Genomic DNA, 24,724 nt, shown 5'->3' with positions numbered 1-24,724 from the left:
GCGACGCGGCGAGCCTTCCCGCAGCGCCCGACTCGACACTTCCGGTTCCTGGTCGCAGCTCGTCGCCTCTAGCACGTGATGGCGGGAGGGCGTGGACTCAGCGGAATGCAGAAGTTTCTTCGGGGAAAGGAAAGTAGGTTGTTCCCGGGACTTGGGAAAGACCCACCACGAGCATAGGCGCTTTATGACAGGGAGATTGATTGATTGATTGACTGTAACTGAGTCCACCCACCCTGCTGCTGGTCGTCCTCTTCTCTTCCCTTCCACCTTTCCCAACGTTAGAGCCGTCTCCAGAGACCTAGGTCTTTGCATGACGTGTCCGAGGCAGGATAATTTGAGCCTGGTCGTTTGTGCCTCCAGTGAGAACTCTGAGCTGATTTGTTCGTTGATCCGTGGCAGGGAGAGCCGTCTGCCTTTTGTGTCGTGATAGAACCTTGCCGACCCCTTCGTGGGTCACTGCCGTGTCGTGGCGAAGGGGCTTGTGTCACTCAATGAAGCCATGAGCTATGCCGTGCAGGCCACGCAAGACGGACGGGTCATGGAGGAGAGTTCTGACAAAACGGGGTCCACTGGAGAAGGAAATGGCAACCCACTCCAGGATCCTTGCCAAGAAATCCCCGTGGACAATATCAAAAGGCTAAAACTCTCCCCCCCCCCGCAAAAGGAGGGGTTGACTCCTCGTCCAGATTTTTTTTTTATTTTGCTTTTTACATGCTTGAAAAAGACTCATTATTCAGAGCGGTAACAAAAAGCAGCTTTAAAAAATAGCCACTTCGCTTGTTTTCCCATCCTGGCGGCCGTATGCAGTAATCACGAAGGCTTCCTGGGGCTTCGGCAAGGAACCGATGCTCTATCTCCCACGACTCAAACCCCGCAGCCCCTTTGGGCTCCTGCGCCGCTCTATCCAAGGAGCGAAGCGGCGATGCAGGTGGCGCCTCGCGCGGGCGGCCCGATGCCGACGCCTCCCTGCTGTCCTACCGGGATTCTGCGCTTCGTAAGCAGGAATTGCTGCCGTTAGATGGCAGAAAAACCAAGAGCCTGGTGGCCTTTTAAAGACTTCCTATAAAACCAAACTCCAAGATGGAGGGTATAAAGTGACATTCCTGAACAGATGTTCAGGACGGATGTTCCCCAAACAAGCAGCTGGAGAATGAAGCTGTTTGCAAGCATCAATCGTTGCCCCATTGGCATGGACGCCCCCTCCCCCACAAATGCATGCATCTGTCCCCAAACAGCATGAATTTACATATTCAGTTTGCGTGATTTGTGATGGCGTCATGCCGTGACATCACGGCTTCTGCTAGATGCATACGTGTGTACGATATGACTAATGCAATCTCTGGACTCACACCATGCCAAAGCATATTGAGATTTATTCGGTTTGGGCTGTGCATGAACTCAGTTATTGTGGTTTATTCATTAAAACATGGCTAAAATAAACCAATAGTTTAGCACCAAGGCCTCCAGTGTTTGGGCCAGAAGCCACATTTGGATAAATGGATCCATGGCCAATCACAAAGCACCATAGATCAGAAGACAGATGAAGGCTTGGTTGCAACCGGAGGTTTCTGGTCTACAAGGATTCCAGAGGCATTGCTAGAAAGAGAAGGTGGTAATGAAATATGTCAAGGCTTGAGACTCTGTCTGTCCATCTACAGGAGAATTGTCTGGAAGCAGAATACAATGGGACTAAATTTGGTATGGTGGGAGAAGCCACCAAAAGGAAAATTGAATCTGAAAATGGGCCAGGAAAGAAAATCCCATTAATGCATCTCTATGGGAGTAGGGTTACCAGATGTCCGGCAAAAGGAGGATACATCCTCCTTTTTGTCCTCTGTCCAGCAGTCAGAGACTTAAAATCAAATATTGCCTGGCTTTTTTAGTATCTTTTTTTTGGGGGGGGGGTCCACACTGGAAGACACAACAGTAGTTTTCCTTAACATGCATTGTGATTTCTGGACCATTTTGAAGGCATTCGGCATATTAGAAATGTGTTTCTTTAAAAAAAATGCAACCAGTATTTTACATCTTCAGAATATTTATCACAATATACCTCCCATATTACATTACTATTTAAAAACTCTTATACAAAAAAATGCTAGATTTGACAATATTGTAACGCATTGGAATAATTCCAGTAGTCCCAAGGGCAGTTTATTTCCATTATCAGTGCAAACATAAAAAAGGGGGAGGACTATTCAGACACATACTACACACAGATTTTTCAATGAAGAATTCCTACAGGGAGTTACAGGGCTGAGAAAAAGGTCCTACAAGCACATTTTCAGCCTGTATGAAGTGGATTCCATAGGAGATTTTGAGACATCATACTTTCTACATAGGAAGTTCTTGCTACCATTCAGTGCATTGTCTGACTAAAGCATCTAGGAAAGTTTGTACACTGACAGAACAGTAATGAGGATTTAGATGGCCAAACATTAAGCACATTTTCTCTGACAGTTTCAGGGAACAAAAGGTGCTAATTTTATCTAAGAAGTAATATGTCTATTTCTCATTTTAAGGTCTTTTTTAAAAAATACAAAACCAAATATATGAGTAAAATATTTACAAATCTCCTAGCTGTAGCAAATTGTCTACAGCAGGATCCCCAGCACTCGTGTCCCATTGCATCTTCTAGTATCACTCGACTGTTATTCAAACGATATAAAATCTGTCCTCAGTTGTGATTTTGACATAGTGATGGCTGGGACTGTAGATGATGTAAGTTGCTAGTAAGGATCCTGGCTGAGTGATGTTTTAAAAACAGCAAGAACGAATTATATCAGTGACTTAAAAAACAGAGGCAGCTGTCAGAGGACAAAGTATGGTCACTATTCATATTTCTTATTTTAAAACTCAAGATACCAGCTGAAGTGCCAGTCACAGATCTTCTTCGCTTATCTTTTCAAATACACAGTCATCCTCATTTGATTTACTAGTGTACAGCCATTTTCTTGGCTTAAAACCAGAATGAAAAATCTGTAGAGAACCAAAGATATGATATGTCAACCCAAATAAAAGCATTCAGAGAAAAAAAAAGTGCCACCAAATTTATGATTAAGAGAAATAATTATGTGTTAAGCTTATGTTTAAACTGTAACAAAGGGACAAAGAATTTTCAGGCCTCTAATCCAGCAAATGCTATAGGGATATTAGTGCAGCAGGTGAATTTAAATACAGCAGACAATATCATCTTACACTGCAAAGATAATAATTAACATCCATATAACAATGCAGTGTGTTTGGATTGCTAAAGTAGGTCAGAGTCATCACTGCAAGTGGGGGTTAGTAGTAAGAAGAAAGAATTGCAGATGAGGCACAACTATTTGGGACACTATAGGACATTTGGAGCAGTGGTCTGATTTGAACCAGCAAACGCCCTAGTAAATTCAGCCACTACATTTCATTAGCACTGAAGTCTTACTGGCCATTTGTAATAATCCTGCAAGGCATGTGGGCAAATTTTTTAGGTTTGGGGATTGCACTGATGTCCACAGAACTCTTTGCAGCTGCCCAAGTAGATGATGATCTTCAACAGGCTACAGTCCAATGTTCCCATTCGCTCACAGTCATATACATACTTTACCTAATTTGTTCCCTCTCTGTTGCATTAACCCCAGTGATTCTTGGAAAGACTGCTGTATCACCATTGCTAACAGTCATGGTGAAGAACCCTCTTGCTAGTCTCAACCAACAATCCTTATCAGGACTGAGAAATGCTGATTTGTTCTCCATGTTTTGCTCATGGTTAATAATCTGCCCCAACAGGAATACTGACGTTCCCTGAGGTTTGCCTGGCTAAGCACAACTAAAGCCTGGGATGCCCATATATGCTTTAAATCAGGAAAGACAGGAATACAGTGGCTAGGTTTACACACACTATGGTTTGTGACTTAGCATAATGTATGAACCCAGCAACAGTGGTTTATTAAGCAAGCTATGATCAAAAGAAGCCATGGGTTGATGCAATTTGTGACCCTAGATGATGAGGTTCACTAATAGCTCCAAACTTCCAAGCATAACTGTCATTTCAGTTCCTACCTACTCAACCCAAACTTTTCTCCACCCAGGTTATGTAATTTAATTCACAAACCTGACTTGGACGGATGCTTACTTTCTTAGCTCTGTCTGATTCTGGATGCTCAATCTGCTAAAATAGATGGAGAAAAAATGAGAAAGGAAAAAGCCATTACACAAAAAGAAAACACAGGTAGCCAGCATATAAGTCAAGTTTATTTCCTTGAGATGAGTTCTTGCTTTGGCCAGACCCCACCTTGAGTACTGTGTCCAGTTCTGGGCATCATATTACCATTTTAGAGAAACTAGAACAGGGTCTGAGAAGGGGAATGAGGATGATCAAAGTACTTTGTTTTAGTCTCTGATCAGAAATGAAGGACCTAGGCATGTTTGTTGAGAAGAGAAAACTGAAAGTAGATGTTATAGCAGTCACAAGAATTTGAAAAGATGCTACACAGAAGGTCACAATCTGTTCTACATCCTTCTAGAATAGTGTCTTAACCTCAGGAACTTTAGGATGTGTGGATGCTGGCTTGGAGTTGAAGTCCACACACCTTAAAGTTGCTGAGGTTGAGAAACACTATTCTAGAGCAGCAGTTCTCAACTGGGGACCATATGGCCCCCTGGGGGCTCTAGGATATTTCAAAGGGGCCACAGGTAAAAATCATGTAATGAAGGGCCATGGCCTGTGCCAAGGGGGCCACAGAAAAGCAAAGTGTATTATATTGTGAATACTGTCAGAATGGAATATACATATATCTTATTTCCAAGCCAAGTGTGTAAGTGGCAATCTTTTTCACTGGTAATGGGACCTGGACAAGGGGGCCACAGGAGAAAAACAAGGTTGGAATGGGGCCATGGGTGAAAAAAGATTGAGAAACACCATTGTAGAGGACAGTTGTAATAGAAATAAGTTACAAGAAAACTGATTCCAACTGAATGCTAGGATTTTTCTCCTAACAGTTCAATAGAGCACTCATTATCTGGATGGGTAGAGGGGGAGAAAGCTAAAATTACTTTGAATTAAAAGATTCTTACACAAGAAGGGACAGCATTCTTTAATACTATCAGGTATCTAGATTGGGAGTGCACGATCTTTTTCTAAAGGGGGGGGCTTCACAAGCACATCAGGACCAAATTTTAAAAAGGGTGGAGATAGAACGAAGAAGTGGATGCTACCAGGGCAAATAAATTAATAACATGCAATTAATATGATTTTCCATGTTTTCCCCTTCTAACAAAGCAGCAGTTATTTTCTTCTAGTCAGTCAACACAGGGCTGAGAGAAATGGCACTGCGTCCAGCAAATGAGAGATGGGCAGGGAGGTTTAGATGCCAGCCAGAAAACCAGCCAGGTGCAACACCAGAAGACTCTGGCACTGAGCCTAGAGGCTGAAGAAAGGAGCCTGCAGGCGACTGCACCTGACACTACAGTATGAACCATGGGGCTCGTGAAAGGAAGCTCCTCACGCTCCCACCCTACCTGCTCCTCATCTCCAGGACTTAGTGCTTTGCTGCATTCCTTCCCTCCTACTCCCTTGTTTCACCAAACGAGAGTTGAGCATGCAGGTGGACTCAGGGAAGCAGAGGAGGACAAAGAGGGAACTTGGTGACTTTGCAATCCCCTAATTCTGGTGAGAGAATGAGGGGAAAATAGGTAATGGGATCCTGTTAATGGGAACACCCAACAGAAGCCATAGCATCGCAGAGAAAACACCACCTTTGGTCTGATATCAAATAACCAACACGGAGCCAGAAAAATATAACCTCAGCGCTTGAAGAGATCCAACACTGTATAATCACACAACTCCAGAGCTCATTTGGAACAGGCTCAAAATCCATGTGCAGAGATGCCCCTTGTTATTCAATCTGACCTCTTAGAAACATGGAAGATTGTGGCAATAAAGCCACAGGAAAATGCCAACGTACACACAGTATAGTAGGTCGTCATCACACTACACTACAATGATACTGCTAACAACATCAATGTTCAGTGAAACTAGATTATCAACTTTGCTCACCATCTCTTGATCATCCTTGGTTGCTGTCATCAGCTGTTCTGATATTATCTTTTTTAAGCAACTGCTTAGGAGAAATGCCTACAAAGATGGAAAAGCGCTGAATTTTCATTAAAAGTCTTTTTTACTGAATTGCTTTTTATAATTTATATTAGTCTTGGCCTATGATTCCTACCATATTTACCTGAAGGTGGTAGTGAATTTAAAGCACACCTCCCAAAATGAGGATAAACACTATAAAAAATGTACAACGCCCAGCTTTCCGCCTTGTGAAATTCAAGTTACCAACTCCAGCTAAAACCAATCTTCCCTCCTTCCACCCAGGCAGCAAAAAAAGCCAAAACACAAAAACACAGGACAGAGATCAGGAGAGAAGTGGAAACTAAATATGGAAGGAAGGCGGGGGGGAAGCCCCATTTAGATAATATCATTTAATTCACTGGGCAAGCATCTCTTCCCAAATAAGGGCTACACTACAAAAGTATCCACCCATTTTAGCAGCTGCCTGCAGCTCTGCACATTCACCTGTTTTCCACATAGTCCTCAGTGAATGGATGTCTTACTCCCCCAGTTCATAGGTAACGTGATCATTTCAATTCACAAGTAATTATTTGGAGAAAAAACGGCTTCTTATTAATGAAAAACGTTCTTTGGGAAAAAAAATCCCAGCTGATGTTTACATTTTCTGGGCTGGTTGCTAAATGTGACACCATATATTATTTTTTCCCCAGGTTATTACATTTCCATGTGAAATGAAGCCTACCAAACCCATCCTGATGTGAACAAAAATGGGTAACAATAACATCATCTGGGGTATTATCTCTTGTGACCAGGTAGGAAAAAAGGGGAAGGGATATAACTCAGAGGTAAAACTTGTGTTTGCCTGTAAAATATTTAGTTGATTGGGAAAGAGGATTTGCTGAAACCTTAGGTGAGTCAGCATTAATAGGAGTATGTCCCTGGGATGGAAGAAACTAGTATCCCTGATGTGGAGATATTATGGAACTACCCAAGCATCATCTTTTACATGAACCCAAACAAACCTGCTTTGTATTGAAGACAATCCATCTCCACTTATCGGAATCATTGTATTCAATTCTGAGTTCCAAGAATTGATCAAGTCCGTGACCTAAAACTGATCCCTGAGTAGTCAAAAAGGAAAAGAATAACAACAACAAAAACAACAAAAGCCACATCATAGTAGATCCTAAATCAGTATTTCTCAACCTCAGCAGCTTTAAGATGTGTGAACTTCAACTCCCAGAATTCTAGGAGTTGAAGTCTACACTTCAACTCCTTCAACTTGAACTTCAACTCGAACTTCACTTCAACTTCACTTCACTTCACTTGAACTTCAACTTCACTTGAACTTCACTTGAACTTGAAGTCAAGTTGCCAAGGTTGAGAAACACTGTCCTAAATTGTCCCATCCAGGCTGTGTGCTCCTTTTTAGAAGAAGAAATCACTTCTGCCAAGGCAGGAAAAAAGAGCAATTACATGGCTTGGATGTACTGTGGAGAACAACTGAGGCATGGAAAGTTAAGCTATCAGATAGAAAATGGAAAGCATAATAACAAAAGAAAGCAGCTCTTAAATCCTTTAAAATCAGTATTTGCAGACTATTAGGGCAATGTGATCCTGAAAAATGGCCTTTCCTGAATTTAACAGGGATATTTTGGGAGGAAGGGAATGGAAGGATCACTTTTTCCATTTCACAATGTCCAGATTTACCTTCCACCCCCAGGCAGCCCCAAGTTTGAATAAAATAGTAGAGACAGAAAATGTCTTCCAGGCTCAGGGGCCTGAATGATACTACAAGGTTCTAGGAAGGACTCCATCATGCACACCTTTTGAAGAATGAGAGTAAGCTGCAAAATTCTGAAAATCAAATGTCCTTTTTCAAACCCTTTTATAAACTATATAGACATGCATATATAGCCAACAGTTAAAATCATGGTTAATTGGTAAGAGCGCTGATTTTAAAAAGTAATTTGTTGTCTTCTTCTTGAGCTGTGATTAGATGACCACGTTAACCAGGAGGCCTTTGTAAAGGGGAGGAGAACCTAAGCAAGCTAAGGGCCAGATTCCGCCAGCCTGAGTGAGCTAACAGTAAATAGACTATTAACGCTTTCCTGGCAGTCATTTTCTTTCTGGAATAAAAGACCAATCACTCTAGTTTGTTCTCAGGGAGTTCTTTCTGCAGAGACTTGCAGCGACTGGTTTTCTGCTGCCCAGGGGATGGAATTTTGAGGAAGGCAAGGAGGTTTCCTTCAAGCTTTCATGAGCCAGATGGGGACCTGGTTTGTGGGCTGGAAGTTCCACCACATCTGCTCTAGCATTTTTGGAATACAGCCTAGGGATCCTTCATATCTGCCATTCAGACATCTGATGTGCTTCAAGCAACACCAGCTCTTGTTACTCCATGTGAATAGCAGAAATCACAACAGACTTGTGGGGCCTACTGTTTAAGTTGCTCTACTGACCTGAAAGACTTCTCAGAAGAAAAACAAAACAAAACAAAACACTTGAGAGAAACATCTCAATCTCCCATTTCCATGTTACTTTGCTAATCTAGATGCAGTTTAAGTTGCTCTACTGACCTGAAAGGAATAACTACTAAGTTGCTCATAACTCTTGTTCATTTTCATTCACCTTACAAGCAGCCTATACAACAAGGATCCAAAACATTTTGTTGCTATGTTGGTGTTTTGAGAACATGTTACACATGTCTCCTAAAACAGCTGCCACCTGAAAACAAGATGGTGAAGTGGTTCCTTACCAGATCCTCTAACGTCTCAGGATACTCTCTGCTACTTCAACTTACCTCTGTTTTTTCAGGGCCATTGTCATTTTCCCAAAGCAAGCACTGGGCTGCAGCCCTTCTGAATTTTATTTTCAAGAATGCCTAGGCACTATATGCAGGGCCCACAAGCATTCTTGGAAATAAATGTGCTTGAGGATAGTCATTTGCCAGTTTCCCATTTAATTTGGGGGGGGGGTGTTAAAATAATTTTTAAAAAATCAGATAGAGCCTGGCCAGCGCCAGCAGGTAGCTCAAAGGTCACATTAGTGCCCATAAGTGTCATGTTGAGGACCTGGGCTACAGAGGGCATTTCCTAACAGTCGTTCCCAACTTGGTAGTCTCCAATGTGTTCAAAGTCCAATTCCGAGAATTCCCAGCCTACATGGCTGAAGGGAATTCTGAGAGTTGCAGTCTCAACACATATGGAGGATACCAGTTTGAAGAAGACTGTCCTAATATATGGTAAATGATGATGCACAAATAGCTTCTTGCCAGATGTACAGGATGCAGCAAACACACACACAAAATCTATGTATGGGCTATGTGTTATTTTTCACAGTTCTATTTATACAAAGCAGGAATTTTAATGCCTATGACAGAACTTCTGGAGGAGGAGCAGCAGCAGCAATCACCACTGCCACCACCACCTTCAGAAAATAACCCTTAAACAAGGATTTGACAGATACAAAAAGGTACTTACAAGAAATGTGACCTGCCAGCATCTTATCCTGTTGATCTTGAAACTGATCTCTTTCATCTGATTACTAGGCAACTTTATGCAGCAGCTAATCTCATTATTTCCCACATGAATAACAGCAGTACAACCAACTTCAGGGTAGTCACAGGAGCAAGGAGCAAGCTGTATATATCCGTAATGCTGGATCTCTTGAGCCAGCTCTAAAAACTGTGCAAGAGAAATGGCAGCTAGAGGAGAGCAATACGTTACACACATGTGTAAAGGTGTCCAAGACAAGCAACTTCACAAGGGTCTAGATGGCTCCAAAGTCCATTGTTATCACACAGTGTGACCAAGTGTCAGCTAACTGAGGACTACAGGATTCAATGCAGTGATTCTCTCATTGAAAATACAAATGCCAAATGTTATATAGGAATGATTAATCACTGAGAAAAATGTTCATCCCAGGAGCAGCCCACCAATAGACATTTAATTCTCTGGGTGGGTAACTTGCATCAAACATTCTTTCTCTACATCTTCAGATGCTGAAGAACTGACAAGGACACTCCCCAATAATTGAATTCTACATGGGGAGTAGTTCCAAATATCCAAAATTCACCCACATATTCTAGAAGCATCTAAAAAGTAAGCCTTATTTTTCTTATAATATATTATTTGCCATCTATAACCGTGCTAGGTATATCTAGATCCCAGTTCTTCCAAAAATGCAGTAGCAGTCTAGTCTGAACTAGTACCTAAATTTTGCCTCTCTTTTATGTTTATAGCACGTGGTTCTTTGAGTACATACCATACTAGGAACAGGGAATGGAAGGATACCATCATTTCAAAAGGCACGAATAGGGAACTGGATCTGGTAAGAGGGCTGGATTCAGCCCCACCTCCTTAAGTGAGCCCAAGAAAGTTGAGTACAAGGGTATGTAAGGGAAAGCTCTAATCTTTGCGCAGAAGCCTTCTCTCTTGGCCAACCCTGTTGTCCTCTGCCTCTTCCTGCAGAGATACCTTTGCTTCTCCTCCCATGACAAAGACAGGGCAATGGCACATCCAGCTGGTACTGCTATAGAAGCAATGGCAACATATATATGTCACCATCCTGCCTTTCCCTCTTGAAAGGGAAGGATGAGGCTCAGGTGAAGCAAGTGGCCTTATCTGGGGGCCCATGAGCTGCTAACCTGACAAGGGACATTATGCCTGCAGACCAGAGATTCCACGTCTCTGCAAGATGGAAACACACACACTTCACAAAAGGCAAGGCGTCCAATGGATTGGAATCTGTTCCCATCTTTTTCTGTATAATCAATTACAATTTTAACTATGATCAGCCTACGCCTTTTATAAACATCAACACACATCAAAAAGGAATGATTTGAATACATTCTGCATTCTGTACTCCAATCTATTTCTTGTAAGTTGCCATTTCCCCTTTCTTTTGATTAGGAAAAAAAATGGAGAGAGACACTTATAAATTTCAGGGTATACATTTGCTTATTTGGGTGGGGGAATGAATTATAAATAAATTATGAACATCAAGGCACCTTTGATGTAAAGACGGATGAAAGTCTAGCTATCCTTTCAATATAATTGAATGCAGTTCTGGCCCAGACCCATGTATGAATATATACATTCCAGTTGCAAGAAGAAAACAAAACTCAGCTTCCAAACATGAATCCAATTATACTGAATATACTCTAATTATTCCAACCCCAAAGGATGTGTGTGTTTTCTTAAATAGCCTTCTTTTCAATTTTTCAATCATTTGCAATTTAAGGAAGCTTCACAGAAAAGCATTTGCGTGTTGAATATCTTTTATAAGTCTTTAGTTTAATTACTTCTGAAGGAGAGGGGAAGGATCTGATGGGGCTTTAATAACAGAAGAATGAATCATTCAACTCTGTGAACTACCAAATTCACTGGTACTTTGGGGGATTCAGGGTATGGGAGTAGGGGTATCAAGGGGAAATCCCACTGCCATAAGAGAAGGGTGCTTGATAATGTTAGCTTAAAAACTAAAATGGAAACATTCTTAGTTTCTGTGGACCAAATCTCTATGCATCCACTTTCAAAAACATGGCTGGCTATATATTACAATAAGTACACTGAATGCCGTTGCATGACAATATTTCATTTTATTAAACAAGCACCTGTAGTTGGGAGATCAAGAGTGAGGTGAGATAGAAATGTAGTAAACATGCCCATAAAGATCAGCATCATGCCCAAAGCTGCTACTGGGAATTTGGTGCAGATAGCCACAGCTCTCAGTGGCTGCTTCCCCTCCACACAGCTTGCATAGACTGTGATATGAGAAGAACAAGTTAATCTCTCTCCTCTTTGTCTTAATCCTGATTTCCCTTGCTCTGAATCAATGTTTTTCAGACTGACAACTTTAAGATGTGTAGACTTCAATTCCCAGAATTCCCCATGCTACCAAGCAAAGCACTTAAGGTAATAATTGTTCAGCATGGTGGTTTCAACCTTCAGTTCTAAATGGCTAAATTTGATATTTAAAATTTTGGAAAAGCACAGACCGGGGGTTGATATTCTTCCTCAAGCAAAACTGAAGAAAAAGGCCAGCCTTTAAAAGTGGATGCATTCTCTGGTATCTTCACACAATAACTTACATTCTGAAAAGGACCATCATCATTTAAAAATCATGTTACCTTTAATTTATCTGGAGCTTTTTGCAGCATTTGAAGCTTCTGCCTCTGCCCTTCAGTAGGCTTGACCCAGTTGATCTCTAGTTCCTGTACAACCTTTTTTTTAAAAAAAAAGCAAAACATATAGGCAAGTAAACGTTAGACTAGAATACAACTGGCTCTTTATTCTCTTTGACGCAATAGCAAAGCTCCAAACTCTTTTGGAACTTTACCCCATCAGCTCTTGGTGAAGATTATTGGGAGGACGCAGACTGAAGTTCATCTGGAGAGCATCGCTTTGTGGAAGATTTGGTTATCCTGACTAAGAATGTTGCCAGCAATTATTCCAATGTCAGTAAAACATTCTGCATCGCTATAACACAAGTAATTATCATGAGTAGGACTGCTATATAGATAAAAAGCCATTTTTTTTAAAAGGTAGTCATATAACTCCATTAGAAATATATACATACTTGAATAATATTTGTATTGAATAAGCATATATAAAATTGTAACTGTGTACTATTATGATATATTAACTTTTTTGTATTTTTTTTCACTTTTATGTTAAAGCACTTCTATGTTTTTTTTCCTTTTTTGCAATTAAAAAAATTAATAAAAATTCTCTCTCTTTCTCTCTCCATAATGAGTATTATAAGAAGGAGCTAAACATCTACCTAGCTACTATGCTGATCATTGAGCTGGACTACTTACTCTTCTCACCTAATTATGGGCACAGTTTGGCCTGATCCCTGTCTGGGGAACCACTAATCGGGTGAGTGATGGCAGAAGATCCAGTTGCTTAAATCAGCTTTCTCCATGAACCACTGCTTAACTCTCTGACTGTAACGGAATGTGAGAATGACCTTGGAAGACAGGGGGAAGAGATGCTGCCTAGGGAACAATCAGATAAAAGGGGGAGCAGCCCGTAACTGAGTAACGGGCAGAGGAAGAAACTTAGGAAGGACCCGCCCTAACTGATCAGGCAGTAAAAAGAGACAGCGGGAGATTTGTACTTTCAGACTTGCAAGATTCTGTTAATGTAGCCTATCAATAAAGCAGAAGTAGCAATCTGATTGTGTTTCCTGTCTGGTGCACCTGGGAGGGCTGACACTGATGCTACTCCTCCCAAGAGTTTTTCTCCAAGCAACAATTCAGTTTTGATGTTTCATACACTAGCTAGAGCATCTCATATCTAGTTTGACCTTTATTTTTCTTGTGTATCACATATGTTCATTTTCCGTAGATTATTAGCAGGATAGAGCTGAGAAATTGTGTTCATTCACAAAGTTAAATAAACCACAAGTCACTTTTATTTCACAATTTGTCTGGCAATGCTTAAAAACACCACACTTGTCGTTAAACATACCTGCATGTAAAGTAAGTTTACTGAAGTTCTACAGCCCATCAACATTTTATCAAGAGAAGGATCCATATACCTGCCCAATGGAAATAAAAAAGCCATTAATCCAGTGGCATACATGCAGAGAGAAATTTAACCAAAATATTATAGGTAAAAAACTACAAACTGAATTTAAGGAATCAATTCACACTTTTTATTACATGATATGATCATGCTTGATATTATATCTATGATACGGTCCTTAAAATCACTTCGTAATTTTTGCCTTATGTATGTACCTAAGATTACTACGTATGTACATAATACCCATGGAGAACAAGATTATTCTGTTCTTGTTTTTATTCATCAGACTTAATGATGAATCCATTGTATATTCCACGATGATGCTACGTTTACAGAATTAGTGGAAAAAACTCATTAGGTACTGGAGAAAAAAATATTCTATAACTGTCTGCACATCCTTAAAATGTCCTTTAATTATTCCAATTAAAAAGGCTCAACATGGGTCTTTACCCAGATTTTCTAACTGTAGACTTTAATGGACAGTCCAAATATAGGGTGGAGATTAGATGCTAATGGACAATTCGGGTCTGATCTCTACTTCAGATGTGCTATCCAATAATATTCCAGATATATTGGCTGATGTGGCCACTCTGAACTGTCAGCTCACTTGACCTTTGGGAATTCTGAATGTTCCAGTTCCAATACATCTGGAAAGTGCCAAAGTAGAGAAGAATAGATTACTGTCCCACTGGCTATAACATACATGGAACTGATCCCATGATTTTTTTCCCTCCAGCACACTGATATATTTTAATGTATATTGCTAATTTCACTTCTGCTTCCTGCTCACCACTTTCTGATCCCAATCTTACAAGCCGACTCTTTCACACTCCGGAGACTCACGTAAGGAAGTTCAAATTCTGCTAGTTTTTTCAACACTGGAGGGGGATAGGTAAGAAGAAAGGGGAAAAAAAGATATTTTGATTGTTTTTAATGCTATTAAAAAGGAGTATATTTATATCTAAAGATGGTGCTGATTAAACACAAGATTGGTGGTGCTAAATATTCTGCATTTGTGCCAAGAGTAGCTGACTTTTGTGACCTTTATAAATTATGCAAACCTGCTGATCACAGGAAGAAACAAGGAACAACATAAAACACTGTTTTCATTTACTCATATACTCATTTATTTCATGTTTATTCACTTCTCCTGTCTAGATTCTAAGATATTAGCAGACTTTTCTCATGTACTTTCAAATGGATCTTCATAGCCATAAGTGTTAGAAATAGGTGTTGTACTGGGAGCAGGAAACCTGAAGTTTCTTCATACCCCCCGTGTCTGTCTGATCTGCCGATGTGGTGGGATGGGGGGAAATGAATGTACTTTGAATTATCTTTTGTACCGTATGCATGTTGAAAGATGCTGGATGAACTTTTCTGCAGAACGAGTTTGCTCTCATTGCAGTGTGCTCTCAATCAGATTGCCACTCTCTGGGAAACGGTTGTTTTGTTGTGTTTTGTAGAATTAAAGGTATGGTTTAGCATTTGGGGCTCAGGTGCAACCTGCCTTGTACTCAGTTTCTTAGTCTTTGGTAACTACGCCACTTCAGCAGCTACTCTAAACGCCCATGACAGTTGCTTAAATGCTGAAATGTTCAAAACCAGAGCCTAGTCAAAATGTTACTTCTACACAGCCGTCAGGCATGCGGATTTCCCAAACTACACAGATGGGATGCCATGTGAATGTAGTATGTGGTGCACAAAAGACTTCTTACCAGACATTTGTCCATTGTTGTGATCTTGAATAAGAAATAAGCTGAAGTATCCTATTAGTTCTTTAGAAAGTTCAATCTTGTATGATATAACCTGAAGGAAAACAAAAGAGGCACTTGCCCCTTAAACTGTGAGTTAAGTCATCCAGTTAACTATTTCAAGTTCCATAGCGCTATTTTAAAAAAATTAGTGAGCTCTTATTAAGAAACTCTGGCCCACCCCTTTGCTGATTGAGTGTATGTGTCTATACCAATTCTCTCCTGCAAGAAATATGACTACAAAACACTTTTTTTCTCTCCTGAGTCTTTTTCAGATAGAAAAGTGGAATAAAATATTTTAAGGAAACAAAATGTTGATTTTAGAGAAGTAACTTCCCAAGTGCTCATTGGTGAACCCCAAGTATTGTCATGGAAAAATAAGCAGCTGCAGAGATACTCTCGTAAGGCTGGCCAATCTCTTTGGGCAGCCACAACACACCCTGCCTGAGAAAATAAGTTGAATCCTAAACCAGCTTTGGTTGGCCTACGTCTTGGCACCCAATCACCGTACTGTGGTTTGTACAGTAATGGGGGCATCTGCAGGGTATAGTCCATAAAGACAAGATGGCAGTCACAACTGTGCAACTGAAGCTCTGCCTGTTTTTTGTATGACTTTTTTGACCATACCCTGCAGATAGCTCTGTACAGTAATATCAGAGTGTGTTTTGCAAACCATAGCAGCTGGGTTTTAATATTTATGGTTTACTCAATAAACCAATAAACCTCAATTAAGCAAGCCATCACTTTGTCTGATGTTTTTATGAGGCATCTGTAACAATACAGATCAGAAATGTTTGTGAACAGAAAGATTACTAAATATGCTTCACTGAATATGCTTGGAACACTTCCTATGAGATGCTGCCAAATCAATGTGTGTGTGTGTGTGTGTGTGTGTGTGTATATATATGTGTATATATATATATATATATATTACTTGCCTCTAGCACTCTTTCAGCAGTATCTGATGTTTGAATATCTATCCTGAGATATCTTCCATCAGCAAGATAAACATCCAAAAAAGCTTGTTGGGTTTGGATTTTAAATGTTTCCTGCAAGACATCAAAGCTTAAGGTTGGAATGCACAGATGGGTGGTCTCATTAGTATGCTGAAAACATTGTTTTATTTCAAGAAAAAGTATTTTAGTGGTAGACTAAAGGGAGGCAAGGAATCATTAAACTTATATCCAAGAAACCAGGCATTTTTCTAAAGTTATAATATACAAGTAACAATTAGATATTTTATAGAGGGGAGAAAAAGATATAATAGCTTGGTCATCAATTTATCACTCATGTGTTTAGATGTTACAAAAGGTTCCTAGATAATCTATAAAATAGTTTACAAAAGTGTATACCAGGATATCTGAACATCTCCATTAAAATACATTTGATAAATATCTTTAATATTGGACTAAATATTTACTTAACCTTCAATGGATCATTGTACGTGAACTGCAATTGTGTTTAGGGAGAGTTAGGTAGTTAGGGGTAGATAACAATCTTTCCCATAAATCAGCTTTCCTACTGAAAAATGATATGCAGAAATGTATGCTGTACAGTGGTACCTCGGGATACGAATTTAATCCGTTCCGTGACTCTGGTTGCAACTCGAGTTGGTCTCAAGTCGAGGTAAAGTTTCCCATAAGATTCAATGTAAATCCAGTTAATCCGTTCCGCCCTCTGAATTTGGTCGCAACCCGAGGCAAATTTCCCCATAGGGTTCAATGTAAATCCGGTTAATCCGTTCCACCCTCCTCCCGAATTTGGTCACAACCCGAGGCAATTTTCTCTTCAGAGCCTTACTCCCGCCAAGCCTGCTCTGCATTTTCTTTGGAGCCATGCTAACAGGCACACCAAAAACCTTCGCAAAACACCACAAAACACACCACAAGCCTCACCGAACGTCTCCTTGCTACCGTGACCTCGCCCACAGGAAGCCGCGACCACGTGGCAGCAGGGAAAATGGCCGCGGATCCGGTTCGTAAGTCGAGGCGAGTTTGTAACCCGAGGTAAATTTTTCCTGCCGAAGCTGGTCATAACCCGAAATGTTCGTTAGTAGAGGCGTTCATAACCCGAGGTACCACTGTATTTTTAGTGGGACCCAGGAAGAGAGCTTTTTCTCTGTGGCACCCAACCCATGAAACATCATCCCCACAGACTTCAGATTGGCCTCCAACCTTCTTGGCCTTTAGGGAGGCCCTGAAGACATGGCCCTGCCACCGTGCCTGGCGGTTCAGCAATAGTGGGGAGCTCTTACAATGAGCTGTATTGAGCTGATGTGGGATGAATTCTGATCATGATTTTTTGAAATTGATTATGGACAGTTTTTATATGTTTGTATATTGCTTTTTAATTTGCTTTTATTGGTTTGTTTTTACCTGTTGCAAGCTGCCCAGACTGAGATGGGTGGCCGTACAAATCAAATTAATTATAATAATAACCAATAACATGCCCATATCAGTCCCAGCTAGCCAGGAGACATATTGTAAAGAATATGCTAGCTGTGCATGCAGCTTTATTAACATGCAAGGGAAAGATATGCAAATGTTAAATCACAAGTCCCGGCCAAAGCTTTTGGGAGATAATGTGGTAAATACATTTGAAAATCAAAACCCATACCTGGGATACTCACCAACTGCTTAATTAAAAGTTAGCATAGTTGAAAGCTATATGATTTGCAGACCATTTCCCTGGACTAATCATAAAGTTTAATTCTATTTGTTTAGACTTATTCATTATATCCATCCAACCACGCAAATGTCCTCCCTACTTTAGAATGCCCCACAAAGGGGTAAACATATTCCTTTCAACCTCTCAGCCATGGAGAATTCAGAAATAAAAATGCTACAACTTAAGCTTCCAGTCTTCAAGTATGTATCAGGCGGTGAGTGTCATCACCATTGTAAAACAAAGGAGATGTTGACATTTTCACGTCAACACACCTCTCACTTCTTGTCCTGACACAAGCTCAAAATATGTACTTAATGCCAGACATCAAGAAACTCATCATACTTTAAATGAACCTTTCAAAAAGTTTCCTGAGAAACCAGAAAGATATCAGCACTTTTACAGCAAAACCTTTCTCCTGTCAAGTGCACACAAGAAAAAAAAAATTGTACATTCTCATAATGAACATTATTAAACTGAAAACCAAGTGTGTTAGCATTTATTTTTAAAGTACAGTGGAACCTCGGGTTACGAATTTAATTTGTTCCGTGACTCTGGTCGCACCCCGAATTGGTCGCAACCCGAAGGAAATTTTCCCATAAGGTTCAATGTAATTACCGTTAATCCATTCTGGTGTGGAGGACAGGGAGGTGGCTATTGCTTGGAGGGAGAGTCCCCCTCCCTACGACCACATGTCAGGGGCGGAAAATGGCCGCGGACCACGTGTCAGGGGCGGAAAATGGCCGCGGATCACGTGTCAGGGGTGGAAAAATGGCCACGGACCACGTGTCAGGGGCGGAAAATGGCCGCGGACCATGTGTCGGGGTGGAAAATGGCCGCAGACCATGTGTCAGGGGCGGAAAAATGGCCGCGGACCACGTGTCAGGGGCGGAAAAATGGCCATGGACCACGTGTCAGGGGCGGAAAATGGCCGCGGACGTGTCAGGGGCGGAAAAATGGCCGCGGACTGTGTCACGGGAGGGAAAATGGCCGCGTATCTTGTTCATACCCCAAGGCGGAGTTTGCAAACCGAGGTAAATTTTTGCAGCCGGAGCTGGTCATAACCCGAAAACTTCGTTAACAGAGGCGTTCGTAACCCGAGGTACCACTGTACCTATGTGTTTGGGCTGCTTTAAAAGTAGCAATTTATCATTGAACGCATACTTCTATTTTTAGCCTGGAATAAGGTTAACATGGTTAATTTCAAGAATAGCCTCCCAAAAGACAAAGCAGTTCAAACTCAGTACCAGCCATATATATAGAACGAAGTACTTAAGAACAGCTCATTGTGGATCAACATACTAATGGACACAACATGCTGGCTGTTGTTGTGGGAGGAGGAGTAGAAAAAAAAAGTTGGGAAAAAAGAACAGAGGAATGGAAAAGGTATGACTGGTTGCCTGATAGCCTGAACACGAGTACTCCACGTTTAAATATTAGTAACAGCAAGCCAGCTTCTAGTCTACAAGAACAGGAGCAAAGATAATTGTTTTTCTCTTTCTACCTTACTTTGGAACACTAAAACTTACCTGCTGTAATTTCCTAAAGAAACTAATAAAGACATCACTCTTTGTCACACTTGGATCAACGGAAACTGCAATAGAAAAAATTGCAATAGGATAGAAAATATATCTTAAAATATTCCACAGATGGTCAAGATAGACACAGAGGAAAAATTGTGCATACATTTACTAACCAATGGAATCAGAAAAGATTATCATACATCCTAAAATCTTGATGATCATGGAGAAGATCTATCTATGTGGTCGCTACGAATCGAAAACAACTTGATGGCACATAATCAAAGTTTTGATGAAGGCATATAGCTCAAAGGAAGTTTAAGATTTTCATAAACAAAGTGTTTTCTTCTGTTTCCTATAGATTAATGCTTAATTTCAAGGGAGCAGATTCAGTTTAGAACATTTGTACAAGGTGAGTTCTCTGCTCCTTTTTCCAGACTGTAGCTTCTTCTGAGGTCAGAACTTCCACTCCATCCATCACTGGATTTCCCATTCTACCACAGCATTTTCTGAGAGTCCCAAAACCTCATGAAAGACTGCATCGAGCTGCAGTAGAAAGGAGGTGGGGCAGAATTCCTGGTCCTTAAGAACTGCAGTAGCTGCCACCCTTTATATCTGCTGATAATTGCCTTTAAAGTCCAAGTCACTTAAGAAAACATCTTTTTCTGCACAATCCCCTTCAACCATTTCTAGTTCTATGAAATCATAGCAAGCACAAATTTAATATTTGTTTCAACACTCATTAAAAGCCATATGCCAAAGTAGTATTCAATATACCATTCTGTAGATATTGTTCTAGCTGAGTTCTCCTTTCATCAGCCATTGACTTTGTCATTGCAAGGTAGAATTTTGGAGGAAACAAAGGCATTCCTTTTCCAAAGACTCGTCTTAGCTGAAAAGATAAATCATCTTTGAATGGTAGTAACCTGTTACCAAACATCAAATAAATATTTTCTACTTGAAGATGTTCATTCATAAATTCCCAAATATTACTTTCTTTAAGGATGTTGGCATAAGGCCTGCTCTTATGTTCTTTAACATTTGATCTGATGTCCTAGCAAAGCAGCCAGTAGATTTGTAACGCCTTTAATGATACTACCTATCTGACATTGTGGAAACGTCATGAATTGGAACAGAATATTTTGATGATACAGCAGCACACAAAAGAAAAAAACACTAATGCCATTTGTGACACCATACACAGACTACATAGCAGAAAAATGTACTGTATGTGGATATTTTGGGGAGCATAGATGGAGCAGAATAAAACACCTGAACTGCGTGTAATTTTTGAGAAAAGTCTCAGTTTATAAAAGGAATAACAAATACTATCAGGATGAGGTATAGCAATTAAAACTTACCAAGGTATAAAACAAAAAGACAAAACTATTTTCTATTTATTAGGAAGATAATAATTCGGGAGCAAGTCTATATTGTTGTGGGCCTTATATACACCCAGCGGTGTAATTACTATGTGCCCTCACTGAATAATACTCATTTTATTCTTCTCTCTCTCTCTCTCCCTTGCACAATTGTTCAGTTTTAAGAGATCTGAGGTAGGGGGTCTTTGGTGGAGGGGGTCAAGAAAGTCAACATAGTGGCCATTACCATGCAATTGAAGTCCGAGTCCTTTTTACACGTGGCTGACTGTATGAAAAGAAGGGTGAGTCTTTCATTGCATAGTCACAAGTGCAATTTTAACTTTTTTGATCCCCTCGATGGATACACAATTTGCTGGAAGGACAAATAAACCTTTCTCTCTATATGTGGTATTCTTACTTCCATAGTATCATTGGAATAATTCAAGCTTCAAGGAAACAGGCATCATTTATGCTAAAGACATGTTTTCTGAACATAGTTTTGATATTTCATGGTCTTTACTTCTTTCACTAGAAAGCTCCAGTTCTGAAAATATGCTGAGGGAATATTGTCCAAAGATGAGAAGGGAGAGTCTCTACTGATGTGTGTATGCCTGTGCACACATGCAAGGTTTCACGCAGCAATACACTGTTAACACATAGATCAGTGTTTCTCAACCTTGGTAACTCTAAGAGGTATGGACTTCACACAGCTGGCTGGGGAATTCTGGGAGTTGAAGTCTACACATCTTAGAATTGCTAAGGTTGAAAAACACTGATGCAGATGATTTCTTTCATGTACGTACAAAGCTAGAAAGATGTCAAAGTTGCAGCAAAATTTAAGCCTGAACTATGACAATGACCACATCCAAACAAACAATCCATCAGTGTTGTAGAAGGCACCATTGCCCTGTGAAAAATACCTTGTGGAAGGCTCTCTGGCAGAAAAATGGGGAGGGGGGGGGAAGCAGTGGTTGGACAGGCGGAAAAAAAAGAAGGGGAATGAGTTCTTCATCTTACCTGCTCATTCCAGCGGTGCAACTGACTGTACCGTAACTTGCAGAAAAGGAAGCCCTCCAGATATACAGAGTACAACTGAAAATACACAGCCTCCAAATAAATCCTTTTAAGACTGTTAAGGGAACTCACCATTTCCCATCAGCTGCACTCAGCCTTGCGTTCCTACTGCCCAAGAATGGGGAGCCTCATTCCCGTGGGCCTAAATTCGCCCTGGCATCCCACAAATCAGGATGCTAGGCATGTACAAAAGGGTGGATTGCATGGTTGAGGGCACCATCTTGACTTTTTGGAGCCCCCTCTGTGGATACTCTTGCACACGGACTTGGCATAGCTTGGCCTGCTCCTATTGAGGAGGACGGGCCCTTTAGACTAGATCAGGCTTTCTCAACCTTAGCAGCTTTAGGATGGGTGGACTTCAACGCTCAGAATTCTGGGCATTGAGGTCCACTCATCTTAAAGTGGCCAAGGTTGAGAAACACTGGACTAGATCTTTACCATTCCAGAAAAGGTACCCATTATTTCAGGTATCAGCCTGGAATATAAATGTTAAACTATATCCCACCCTGCCAAACAAACGAACAAAAAAGCTTGTGAATTTTCACAGATCACTTAGAAGGAGTGTCACAAGCACCGTACAAGGACACTTGTCTTTTCTCTTTTTGTTCCGACACTTCCCTTGCAATTTTTAGTACCTATTTGAGTGTTCATTCCAATTTCTGTTGTAAACTTGCTGATAAATGTAATTTCCTCAGCAGCCTTAACACTGGCCAAGTTGGTGAAGTTACAAATCCAGTCCAATCCAATCAATACTACCGTTCCCTCCTTTCCCTTTCTCGCCCACCCCCTTCCCTCTCGGAAGCTCCTTCTCGGTCTTCCCCCTTTCTCCCCTCCCTCCCTCCCAGACGCCCGCAGACGCTTCTCTCCGCCGCAGAAACGGGCGTCCAGGCCAGTCCGACGGACGACCTCGCTCCACCGCTCCGGGAAGTCTTGGCCCCGGCAGCCGCGCTCCCCGCCGCCCAGCCCACACTTCGCGCGGGCACTAACTGCGCCCCCGCCCCACAGAACCATCTTTGCTCTCCTGCCTTCCTTTCCTTTCGGGACTGCACGAATGGGTGGGGCGCACTCACTCGCCGGATCGGCACGGTAGGTGCGGGCCGGCGTTTTAACCCCATCAGGGCCCCCAGCCCAACTGTTGATCCTCGCCCCCCCCCCACCCTTCAACGGAACCTTCGGCGAGCAAATCCACCTGCTTGCCCGCCACCCTCTCCCTCCCTCCCTCCCCCCCTCCCTCTTGTCCTACAGGGGTCTCGCGGGATGATGCAACTGGGGGCCGGGGGCGCAGTTCCCCCGCGGGGGCATCGCCAGCGCGTCCCGAGGCGCAAAGTCTGGCTCGCGCTTGGGCACCTGGCAAGGTCTGGACTGCTGGCGCGCCGCCTGGCTAGTTCGCCCTTCTCGCCTCCCCTCGTGTCGGGATCCACCCCTCCTTCCCTCCCCCTAAGGGAAGCTACTTCACCACGTAGCGGCCGCCAAACTTCTCCAGCAGCTCTTCGGAGAGGGGGATGCTGAAGTGCATCTTCATGGCGCTGCCGGCCGCCCGGAGGGGAGGCGAAGGAGCCGTCTGGCGGGGTCGAGAAAGTGGGGCAGGGCGGCCGCGGGAGCATTTCCATGCCCCACGTGACGGAGGAGGGGCGCGGCTGCCTCCCCGCTCGGCAGGCGAGGAGGAGGCGGAGCGGTGGCAGGTGGAGGTGGCCCTGCGGAGCGCAGGCTTGCCTCGCTTAACGCGCTACCGGAGCGGAGCGGAGCGTCAACAGCGGCCGTAAGCCGCGATGGAGCCTTGAGTAAGCTAGCGGGTCAGATAAAGAGAAATCGCTCTGCATTCGATTTTATTTTTAAAGGCCAACTGCTTGAACAAATCTCCTTTGTGTATGGCGCCTTCAAGTTAAGCTTCAGCCAAACCTGTATTTCCTAAAATAATGAAGTATACTGTACTTTGGGAACCAGGTTGGTATGGTGGTTAGAATGTGGCCTGGACCTGCGAAACCCACCTGACAGCAGGAGGAGGAGGAGGAGGAGGAGGAGGAGGGACGTGTTAATTGATGGTGGTAAAGAATCAGAAGTCCAGGGCACCTTTTCCGACGAACAGATTTTATTCAAAGGCTTCTCTCGCCATAACAATTCAGCTGTGACTTTGCGCAGATGAAAGTCTAGATAGTCTAAATCTGTTTGCTTTGTGTTAAGAGATATTGTGTCCTTGCAATGCAAAGGGCTCTCTTTAAGGACTCCTAAAGAACTTCATAGGTCACAAGTAGCACTTTGAATAGTACAGAAAAACCTACGGAAAGCCCACGTAGCATCTGCAACCTTGGTTTTATATGACACCAGCAGCTCTCGTCTGCCAGCAGACAGGCTGCTGCATTCTCCATCCGTGCCAGCTTCGGGGTATTCTTTAAGGCAGCCCCAGGACTAGCGCATTGCAGCAGCTGATTTGAGAGGGAGTAAAGGCATGGCACGGATAACTATTGCCAGGGCAACATGCTCCAGAAGGGCCAGAGCTAGTAACCAGCTGAACTTGGGGGGGAAAGTCCCCCTGGCCACAGCCTCAAATGCCTGTTCAGGAGGAACCCTGAGTGGCAGATTGCTCCTTTGGGAGAACTGCCTCCCCGTACAGAGTCATCACTGGAGCAGGCAAATTGCCAGATGTTTTCTGAACAAACAACACATTTGCAGGATTCAGTGCCAGCTGTTTCTTCCCATTCTGATTGTAGAGCAGCCTCCAGACCCTGAGTCACCAGCCCAGGATGGTGATGTATTATTGGGTGTG

General features: G+C 42.1%; 1 protein-coding gene across 7 annotated transcripts; it reads right to left on the bottom strand.

Annotated features, from left to right (window-relative positions):
• Window positions 1-151: 151 nt before the first annotated feature.
• Window positions 152-23,585, bottom strand: SNX31 (sorting nexin 31). Of its 7 annotated transcripts, XR_015797585.1 has the most exons (15): window positions 23,417-23,585; window positions 21,904-21,978; window positions 20,303-20,417; window positions 19,535-19,599; window positions 16,280-16,390; window positions 15,306-15,396; window positions 14,381-14,468; window positions 13,534-13,603; window positions 12,189-12,281; window positions 9,538-9,741; window positions 7,078-7,176; window positions 6,038-6,115; window positions 5,500-5,647; window positions 4,115-4,150; window positions 2,926-2,979 (listed from the first exon to the last, which is right to left on the bottom strand). XR_015797585.1 is itself a non-coding variant. In XM_088149078.1 (14 exons), the coding sequence occupies exons 1-14, from the start codon at window positions 23,480-23,482 to the stop codon at window positions 2,881-2,883; spliced, it is 1,311 nt and encodes a 436-aa protein (XP_088005204.1). In that variant the 5' UTR covers window positions 23,483-23,585; the 3' UTR covers window positions 152-2,880. The 7 variants fall into 7 exon arrangements, 5 of the variants coding, with proteins under 5 accessions (XP_088005204.1, XP_088005206.1, XP_088005205.1 ...); XM_088149078.1 differs by lacking the exon at window positions 5,500-5,647 and having other exon boundaries at window positions 152-2,979; window positions 4,094-4,150; XM_088149080.1 differs by lacking the exon at window positions 5,500-5,647 and having other exon boundaries at window positions 152-2,979.
• Window positions 23,586-24,724: the final 1,139 nt, after the last annotated feature.

This window comes from Python bivittatus, unplaced genomic scaffold, assembly GCF_059951505.1.
Source record: "Python bivittatus isolate LINGU-HERP-01145 unplaced genomic scaffold, Pbiv_v1 ctg000590_np1212, whole genome shotgun sequence".
NCBI classification, from domain to species: Eukaryota; Metazoa; Chordata; class Lepidosauria; order Squamata; family Pythonidae; genus Python; species Python bivittatus.
This window is presented reverse-complemented; position numbering and strand designations above follow the sequence as displayed.